This window comes from Antrostomus carolinensis, unplaced genomic scaffold, assembly GCF_000700745.2.
Source record: "Antrostomus carolinensis isolate BGI_N321 unplaced genomic scaffold, ASM70074v2 scaffold25571, whole genome shotgun sequence".
Taxonomy (NCBI): domain Eukaryota; kingdom Metazoa; phylum Chordata; class Aves; order Caprimulgiformes; family Caprimulgidae; genus Antrostomus; species Antrostomus carolinensis.
Genome location: NW_010296736.1, coordinates 40,745 through 50,632, shown reverse-complemented (window position 1 = coordinate 50,632; position 9,888 = coordinate 40,745). Strand labels below are relative to the sequence as shown.

At 53.2% G+C, this 9,888-nt stretch overlaps 1 protein-coding gene across 2 annotated transcripts in view; it reads right to left on the bottom strand.

Annotated features, from left to right (window-relative positions):
• The window catches only part of NOS1 (nitric oxide synthase 1), a 41,781-nt gene that overhangs the window by 165 nt on the left and 31,728 nt on the right, over positions 1-9,888 (bottom strand). For both annotated transcript variants that reach the window (XM_010178388.1, XM_010178389.1), the window contains 11 exons: positions 7,594-7,710; positions 7,184-7,358; positions 6,634-6,772; positions 5,766-5,844; positions 5,033-5,226; positions 4,242-4,411; positions 3,781-3,991; positions 2,929-3,016; positions 2,512-2,633; positions 1,954-2,102; positions 1,200-1,394 (listed from right to left, as the gene is read on the bottom strand). In XM_010178388.1, coding sequence (XP_010176690.1) covers positions 1,200-1,394; positions 1,954-2,102; positions 2,512-2,633; positions 2,929-3,016; positions 3,781-3,991; positions 4,242-4,411; positions 5,033-5,226; positions 5,766-5,844; positions 6,634-6,772; positions 7,184-7,358; positions 7,594-7,710 — 1,639 coding nt within the window. The remainder of the gene's footprint in view (positions 1-1,199; positions 1,395-1,953; positions 2,103-2,511; positions 2,634-2,928; positions 3,017-3,780; positions 3,992-4,241; positions 4,412-5,032; positions 5,227-5,765; positions 5,845-6,633; positions 6,773-7,183; positions 7,359-7,593; positions 7,711-9,888) is intronic.

Below are 9,888 nucleotides of genomic sequence, written 5' to 3'. Positions count from 1 at the left end.
GGTGGTGGTGGCGGGGAGGGGGAAAAGAGTATTTACAAACAGTCGGTGTTGCTGCGGCACCAGAAAGCTCTGGTGTTGTGGGTTGAGTACCAAATACACAGCACGTGGTCTGGGGTCTGTCACAAGAGCTGGTGGGACAGGTAGGGCAGAGGGGCAGGAACCAGCAGGGAGGTGAAATGACCTTCCCAAAGTCACACTGTGGGGCAGTGGTGGATCTCCTCAACTGCTGGTAACCCAGGGTCTGCTGGGCTGTCAGGGGGACAGGTAGTCCAAGGACAGCCTGTGTACAGGAGATTTCACTTGCAAACCAGCTATGACAGGACATGGGGCAATGGGCACAAACTGCAACACCAGAAGTTCTACACAAACTTAAGGAAAAGGGTCTTTACTGGAAGGGTGTCGGACCACTGGAATACGCTGCCCAGAGAGTTTGTGGAGTCTCCATCTCTGGAGATGTTCAAACCCACCTGGACACTTTCCTGTGCAACCTGTTGTAGTGAACCTGCTTTGGCAGGGGGGGTTGGACTGGATGGTCTTCTGAGGAGACCTTCCAACCCCCACCAGTCTGTGATTCTGTAAAAATGTGGCTCTGGGCTCCCTCGGTTCCTGGAGGGAATGTGGGGACATGGTTCAGAAGGGGCAATCCCACAGGAGTTGGGCTGAGTTGTCCTCCTGGAAGAAGCAGAGCTGTTTGAGCATCTGCTCTCAGACCCGTGTCCCAAAATGAGCTATCTTCTGCTTCTGCTGCAACATCTGCAGCAATGTGTTTGCCCATGGGCAGCATCCCCCAGCTCCTGGACAGAGGAGATTTTGGGAGGGGGACCCACAAACTGCCTTCATAGTGTGCTGCAATGATGGAGGGACAATGGAGACTTAACCAGGTGAACAAACCCTGTCTGGGCTACCAGGGGTGCCCAGTGCTCAGCACATCAGCAGGCTCATCGCAGGAGCCCAGCGTGGGCTGGTGGGGCTGCAGCTTGGAACAAGGCTCTTGCAAAGCAAGGTAACTTATAGTGCATACCCATAGCTTTGGAAGATCACGCTCCTGACCTTGCCTGGGTGCAGGCAGTGTGGGTGGGGGCTGCAATCCCCCCTCAGCACCCATCTCCTCAGTGCTGCCCGTTCTGCAGGAGAAGGCACCAGGTGCAGTGCCCATGGCAGGAGCTCACCTGGTGTCTCATGGTGCAGATGCTACTCACCCGCAGCTTGCTGATGAAAGCGCCTGCCTCCTCCACTGACAGCTGGCCCTGCTGCCTCACGATGCGCTGAATGGTCTTGAGGACATCCCCGGCCATGGTGACATCCCCACAGACGTAGATGTGGCCTCCCTGCTCCTTCAGTGCTTTGAACACAGTTTGGGCCAGCTGCTCCTGTAACACGTCCTGCACGTATTTCTGAGGGAGGAAGAGGTGGGAGCTGCGATTAACTACAGCATCCCAGCTCCATCCACCTGCACACCCTGGCCAGCTTTGTGTCCACCAACTGCCTTCGAGGCAGCAGAGCAGTGTGACCACCTCTTTGGGTACCTGCACCTCACAGCACCCCCAATGATAGACAAGAGACAGGAAAAGCAGCAAAGCATCATTTGCTCTTGCGTTTTCACACCTTCACCAGGTGTGTTCTCGTTGCGAGGCCTGCTCAGGTGGTGGTGGGGGGGATTTAGACCAGATATTTGCGCTGGCTCTGGGTCATACCACTGGGTGACAACCCTCCTTGTCTTCCTGCTTGGGAGGACATGCCTTTCCCCTTCTTGGCATGAGCAATGTGGGCATGAGCACCATCCCTGTGTCCTGGGAATGGGGCTGCGCTGGGACGGGCACAATCCTGCACACTGATGCAACCAGAGCACCTCAAGGCATGACCCACCATGGCTGTGCCAAGGGACCAGCACCTCCACACCATGCCAACTGGCCATGGCTGCACACCAGGACCAGAGCAGTGCCCACCACACACCTTTGGTTTTTCCGGTTCCCGGGAGTAGGCTGTGTAGAGCTCTCTGAAGACGCCTTGGGTTTTGGCAAAGAGCGTCTCCTCTTTGTAAATGTGGTCAATCCTGGACTGTCGGCAGCCAAACACCAGGACCATAGGACAAGGCTTCAGACCTGGGGGAGAGAGGAGGGAAGTAGTTAGCCCAGGGACCACTAATACCCACTTTTTACAAGCCACCTCCCTCCAGATTTGCCATTTTTTTTCTAAATGGTGTAGATGACCTGTAAAAAATTTCTATTTTACATAAATTTACATGAAATATCCTTAAAAAAACCCAACAGCAGCAGCACTACAGGGCATAAAAAACTTGCAGAGTTTTACAGGAAGATTTTCAAGGAGTTTTTTGGGGGAGTTTGGGCTGACCTCCAAGTCTGCACTTGGGAGAGCTGCTGCTCCAGGAAGCCCTTTGTCTCTGTTGGGGGCAATCTGGGCAGGAGACTGGACCTCCAGCCCCAGGCCACCAGCCCAGAGTGTCTGAGAACTGCTTGAGATGAGGAACAGGAGGAACAAGTATCAACCCACCTTTGTGCTGGATTTCAAAAAGCCGCTGCTGCCAGAAGCTCCGGAAAGGGGCGATGCCGGTGCCGGGGCCGATGAGGATGCAGGGCACCTGGGGGTCCTGGGGCAGGTGGAACCCGGGGGCACTGCACACATCGAAGACACCACTTAAACCCAAGCAGGTTGCTCCCACCCTTGCTTTTACCCTCAGCAAACTAAGACACCACCCAGAGATGGAGAGGGTAGAAAATGAGGTGAAATCCCAGAAAGTGACATTTTAGCGCGGAAGAGCTGCACCCAAGAGGGACCCATCTCCTCACAAATCCAGCCCTGTTTTCTCCACCCTTAGTGCTTTGCAGAGAAGAATTGAGAGCAAAGAGCTCATCCTGCAAGGGAGCTCACCCCATCTTTTTCACCCCTTGCCTTGTGTGGACTGCTTACCCTCTGACAAAACAGGGCACCACTTCATCGGTCTGTATCCGATTGAGCCAAGAGGAGCAGACTCCATGGTGGATTGGTCCTTCTCCATCTGGCAGGGGAGAAAAGGAGGTCTGTACTTGACACACCAGCCAACTACTCCAGTTGCTTTCCTTTCTGAAACCCTCCCTGCTATTTTCCACATGAACACCTCACTGAAACCTTTTCTATCTCTGCAACCATCCCCCATGAACTTGGTAGAAGTTTGGCACTTGGATCCCTCTGTGGAGCTACCCAAGTTCACCCAGGACCCAGCCCTGGCGTAGCTGGATTTCCATGATACTTAGGAAGCACCCAACTCCTCTCTGGTCCTTTTTGGCAGAAGCAACATCATGCTGTGGTTCTTCCAGACACAAGCTCTCCATGGCAGCCCCAGATGAACGGTCAGTGCCTTCCCCTGTATCCTGCCTGCTGCAGAGGTGACAGGGTTGTGTCTGTCTACACCATGACCAGGGCTGCTTGGACACACCAGTGCTTTGCATAGGTACAGAAATCTGGCTAGTTGTGGCAATGTGGACTTCAGTGTGGGCAAACAAAGCTCCATGTGGAGCTTGGAGCCACTGCGACTTGATTGTTGCTGGTACCTGACCCAGATCTGGCATCTCTTCAATACACTGCCCTTTGATGGGTGGCCATTCTCCATACCATGGGACAGTAGTGCCATGGGTTGAAGGAATCTAGTCACTGCAGCAGGTAGAAAGGCTTTAAAATAACAACTCTCTGCCAAAGACCTTGTGGTCTTGCCCATGTGCTAATGTTTTTTCCCTGCTCTCCACATCAAGCCTGTCTCTACCGACCCCTGCATGAGCACAGTACCTCTCGTGCGATAGGAGACCACTGCCACGGTGAGGTGGACCTCGCCTGGGTACATCTCTGGGGAGGAACTGATGGAGTAGTAGCGCGGTTGGAGGAGGGGGAGCTGTGTGAGGAGCAGCGTGGAGGGCATCTGCACTGAGGGGAACTCCTCCAGCACCTCCACAATGGTGGGGTTCTTGGACCACTTCCATTCCTCATACTCCTGCAAGCCCTGCATCCAGGGAAATAGGGAGGGAGGGAAGAGAGCACTGCAGCATTGACCTCTTCCAAGCCAGGTGCCTCTACCAATATCCCACCGGGCCTACAGCAAAGCTGGGATGGGTGGCAGTGAAGGCAGGCAGGAGGAGACCTGCTGTCATGGGCAGAGACTCAGCCTAACCCCAGTGTGGGATGAGAATGCCCTGGGGTTGTGGTTGCCCCAGGGCCTTGAAGAACCTGGGGCTTGGGGTCTGAGGCTTTACCTTGCTAAGGACCTGCAGACGTTTCTTCTCCTTGTCACTGGTGGCCAACAAAGCAAACTGCTGCAGCAGCAAGGGTGTGGGAGGAGTGGTGATGTCCAAATAGTACTTAAAAGCCTGGAAGATGGTGCATGGTGGGACACGGTTCTCATCTGTCCAGTTACTGATGACACCTGCCAGGAGGGAATTCAGCACAACAATGGGATCAGCTGAGCATGAGAACCAAGGTGGAAAAATCCCCTTATCAGCTCTGAGACAGTGAATGATGAAGAGCTGGAAAGAAGAGTCAACAAGACATCCTCATGCTAGAAGTGAGATGCTGTACAGTGAGCACAAGTATGAGTCTGATACCCCACCACCTTCAGCCTTGGTCACTCACGTTTTCCATCTCCTATTACACTGTCTGTGGCAGTAGGGTATCAGACTTACTTATCCCTGAAATACAGTGTTGAGATGGTCCATCAGGATTCTTTAACTCTTCTTTACAGTCCTAGACATTGCTCTTCTCATGAGAATATAGATACCTTTAATTTTTCTGAAGAAGAAGGAAACATCATCTTCCCAGGGCCCTGCTCACCATTCCAACCCTTGCTCTACACCCCAAATGCAGATGAGCAATGGCTCCGGGCAGAGGAAAGTTGAAGGAGGTGCTCCGAATCCAGGCAAATGCACCAGTGAGATGGGAAATTATTTCTTCTGGGGGGCATCTACCCCCCTGAGGAGCTACAAGAACTGCTACAAGGGACGGGTGGGGAGGAGAGAGGCTACCCTTACGCAGAGGTGGCCCTGGTTACCTAGAGCTGTGTTCCTCTCCTCTAGGAGCTCCACCTTCACCAGCTGGTTGGTTGGAGGGGCATCTTCAAGCCTGTCGATCAGGGCATTGACCAAGTCTTCATGGTTCCCTGGAAACACTCCCAAGTGGTCCCCAGGCAGGTACTGCAGTTCCTGGTGTCCGTTGGTGTGGAGGCGCAGGAAAATTGTCAAGCGACTAAAAGGGAAGGAGAAAAAGCAGGATGTGTTTTGGGGGAATCCTTCAGGGAGCCACTGAGCTCTGGCCTCAAGAGCTGCTGGGTGTGCTGGGTAGTGGTTGCATGTCCAAGCCCTGGTGCCCTGCTGAGCATGTCACCAAAGTTGCAGCAAGGAGTTAACAAGGACACTGCAGTGTCCACCTTCCCTTGCTGCTGACTCACCCTCAGGGCCTTTTTAAAAGGGAAAATGAGTTTAACCTCTTGCTTCAGCAATTTCATCCTTCCCTTGCATGCACCCTGCTACTCTACAGGTGTGGCCACCCATCTTCTCACCCTTCCAGGCAGCAGGACAATTTATGTAGCTGCAGAGTTCTCACTGCATTAGAAGTCAGGAAACACCCTTCACTGGGTTAACGTGGCTTCCAGTCTTGGTGAGGATTTGCACAAAGATGGCATCCATGGGACATTCAGGGGTCAAGGGATATCTGCAGCCCTGGGTACATGGATGGTTGGGTGCACCATGAATGCATTCACCTCCTGGGACAGCTGCATCTCCTACCTGGACTTCGGGCTCTGCAGGTTCTGGCGTGTGATAAGCCGGGCTGCATAGACACGTTTTTTGTGGATGCTGTACAGTCCTGCGGAGAAGAAGAGTCAGTGAAGCAACGCAGCAGAGCATGGCCAAGGCAGACAGCTTCTGGCTTTTGCTGTGGGTTCAGCCCTTGGGACCAGCACTGGCTGACACCAACCACAGTGAGCAGACTGTGGGTTCAACCACCCTCTTACCCCCATCTCCTGCAAAGCTTCAGTGAGTCTGGAGGATCAGAAACCCCAAGGGGGAACCAGACACGTGTCCTTTTCATTAGTGACTGAGGAGGACTCTGAAACCACCCGCACGAGGCACGGGGACGTGCCCTCACGTGCAGACATGCACCTCTTGCTGCCAGTACCACCTGGTTGGTCACAAAGAACCTGAATTTGAGAAGAGCTAAGGCAGTGTGGCAGACCATCAGCTGCAGGAGCCATGCTGAGGGGCCAGGTGTCGGTGGGCTGGACCTGCCATTGCACCGCCACGCTCAGCCGAGCGGCATTTGGACACAGTGAGCTTGGAAAGCTCCCAGGTTTCCAGCTCTTTGCTTCAAAAAAAAAATGGGGTCAGGAGGAGGGAGATCGGATCATATCCCAACATCTCTGTTACAGATAGAGACAGGGACCAGCCAGAGGGACCTGAGACCTTCACAAACTGCTGCTTGGGCATGTGATGGAGGGGAGAGAGGAGATAATTGCTGGGAATTTAACACAGAATAACTAAGGAGATTTGGCTCCTTTGCCCCCAGCTTGAGCCTGTTATGTCTTCTCCTCCACCTGCCCCATGTCTAGAGCCCTCCCCACGTCTAGAACCCTCCAGGGTGACTCCATCTTCATACCTTGTGTGAGTTCTGGGGCTTCAGCCACATAGGTCAGGCGAAACTTGCTCCTTTTCCAGCTCCGGTCATTGCTGATGAGGGAGTTGTTTGCTTTCTCAATGTTGACGTCGTCCCCCACGCAGAACACGTCACACGCTGCCTGCAGCACACACCAGGCTCTCAGGCATCTCCCTGCTGCCCCTGGGAGCCCCAACTGAGCCCCATGACCCACCTTGTCCCACCCACCTCAGCCAACACATGGAAGACATATACAGACACACCCCAATGGTGTAGGGCTCTACTGGTGGCCATGGGCACATCTCATGGTGCCCTCCTCTCCTGGGCATCTGGGATAATGCAGGAATTCACTTTCTGGCAGTCAGCACAAACCAGAGTGTCAGCTCCGCCAAAATATGGAGAACCTCTTTACTGGGGGCCAGGGTGATGGATGATTGTCCCGGTTTAGGGAAGGAGAGGCTGGGTTTTGATCCAGCTCTAACCAGCTGCTTTGCTCTGTCCCTATGTCCTTTCCCCCCCCGCTCCTCCCTGGAGCGCAAGAGGAGCGGGTTACCTTGAAGACCTTTTTGGCCCAGGTCCGGAAGGACTCTTCCTGGCCACACAGCTCATCCCCTTCTCCCATGCGGAGGATCCTCTCTCCACCCAGCTCCTCCAGGAGGGTGTCCACCGCCCGGGCAAAGGCGCAGAAATGAGGGTAAGCACGCGAGCCCAGCCCAAACACGGAGAACCTGTGGAGAGGTGGCACAGCTATGGCTACCAAGCTGGGAGGGACACCAACATCTCCCTTCTGCATCGCCATGGCCAACATCAGCATGAAGGAGCATGGAGGGATCTGCATGTTGCAAAAATACATCGTGTTTTAGGTAAGAGCTGTGGTGGGAGAAAGGGGCTCAGTGCAGCACCAGCTCCTGCTCTGTCCCTTCTGCAGCAAGAAACTGCTGCCTCCCACCACATCCTGTTTACCTGACATTAGCCAGGGGCCCCGTGCTTTCAAAGTTGTCCCTGGACTCAGGACCATCACTTGAGGATTTCCGTGCATCCGAGTAAGAGGAGACGCTGTTGAAACGGACCTTGTAGCTCCTGTGAACAACAACAGCATTGAGTATTACAATGGTGACAAAAGTGCGTGTGGTTCCCACCAGGCTGTGTGCTCAGAGGGGACCAGACTCTGGAGAAGATCAAACCAGAGAAGACTCAAGTTCAGGGCTCAATATTTCATGAGCAGGTACTATGATCAGTGGCTAGAGTAGAGAAATGTGCTCCCTCCCAGAAGTAAGTCACAGCAGCCCATATATTGCATCCCCCCAGCAGGACCTGGTCTGCTCCATGAGGTTCTCCAGTCACCTCCCAGTGGGTTGATGGCCCAGGTGTTGGCCATTGTCCCCAGTGGTGTAGAGCTGACAGGACCTGTCCTTCCCTGGTTGCATACAAGGTCTGGTATATCTCTGGAGAGATATTGTGAAGGTTTTTTCATTCATAGGAAGTAAGAAAAAAAAAAGAAGGAGGAGAAGGAGTGAGAGAAGAGGGGGAAGGGGAGTGGAGAAAAAAAAAATCTGACAACAGCAGAAGTATTCCTGAATTGAACCATCTTCAAAAACTGCTCTACACAAGAGTTTCTAAATATACTGCCAGAGCAATGAAGCAGTAGTGTGTGGATGAGTCACAGCAGACCTCCTGCACCCAGTACACCACACAGAGGAGACAACCCCTGAGCAAAAGAACTGCCAGGGTTGTAGAGTCCCATGCTCCACCTTTGCTCTGGAGCCTCCTCCTTTCTGCCCAGTCCTCTCATGCTATTCTGCTTCACCCCATCTGGATGGACCTACTTCTTTCTCTGCTGTCCCTGAGCCATGTTCTCTCCTGGGGTTACGTGGTGAAGGCAGGACAGCAGCCACGTTCCCCACTTGGGAATAAATAGGTCCTTGTGGCAGGGGATGATTGTTGAAGGATGGGCTGCATTTGAACAGCAGGTCCAGAGGCTTATGAATGCCTTGGAAAACCTTTGGAAAACCCTTGGAAAACCCTTGCTGTAGGACACAAAGGACCAAGGCTCATGAAGACACTGTGGTTTAGAGAGGCCACCAATCCCCACCCTGTGGGGTCTCAGCCACCCTCAGCATCCCTTGATGGACATGGAGCTGGGAGCCCATGGAGTGCATGGGGGGCAGGAGCTGCTCTCTCCAGACCTTTCCTATAGATGCCAGGCTGACTTCTCCTCTTCCCTAGACAATCTTCTCCAGGACGCCTTTTCTCACTGCAAAAGCTTTTTTTCATGCTTAATGTCAGCATCTCTTCCTACCATCCAGAGCCAGGACCTCTTGGACTGTCCTGGGGGGGGGCACGAGAAGTAATTTATTCCCTCCACCTCTGCAGTCACCTTTTCCATTTGTGAAGTCTGCTACTGCACTACATTCCTGTCTCCTCTTCTTCAGATAAAATAGCTCTCACCCTTTTGATCTGTCCTCACAGGTCACTGTTTCCAGCACTCTGACCACTTTTGCTGTCAGGTGACCAAGCCAAAGGCTGTCCTGGCTCTTAGAAACTCCTGCCAGTCCCTTCAATTATATTTAGAGGTGACTGGGACAGTCAGCATTGAGCTCAGGTGCTTTTGTCCTCCTCAAATCTACTTGGTTTCCCACAAATGGCACCTCTGCACTTAACCCAACGTTGCAGGAACCCAGCCCCAAAAAGTGAAGATCCTTGGGGTGAGAACCACATGCAAAATGACCCTTTTCCATCCAGACACCTCCAGGGCAGCCTGCACATCCCGTTTTGTCAGCTGTCCCCATTAGAGCACGAGGTCATTAGAAACTTAATGGCTTTTCAGCTCACAAGCCCTGTGGGGATCCATCAGATGACTTGGCTGCAGAGCAAGGAGACCACTTCAGATCTGCTTCGTTGCCAGCAGCAGAGAGGTACAAATCGATCCCTGTCCTGCCTGGTGGTGTTTGTCACCACTCCACAGCCACACCGGCACTGCTCTGCGCTGCTCGAGCAGAAAGTCAGGGTGGTTAAATTGTGCTGCATCGCTGGCCGCTGCTAATTGTGCCTTAATTAAGGAGCAGGCTCTGGCCAGTTGTGAGCATCACTGTGTTGTCTCAGGAGAGACTCCAGAGCAGAGCAGTGTCCCAGTTAAGCAAAATATATTGTATTTAATAGCTAAAATAAGAGAATATAACAGAATCCCAGACTGGTGGAGTTGGAAGGGACCTCAGGAGATCATCCAGTCCAACCCCCCTGCCAAAGCAGGTTCCCTAC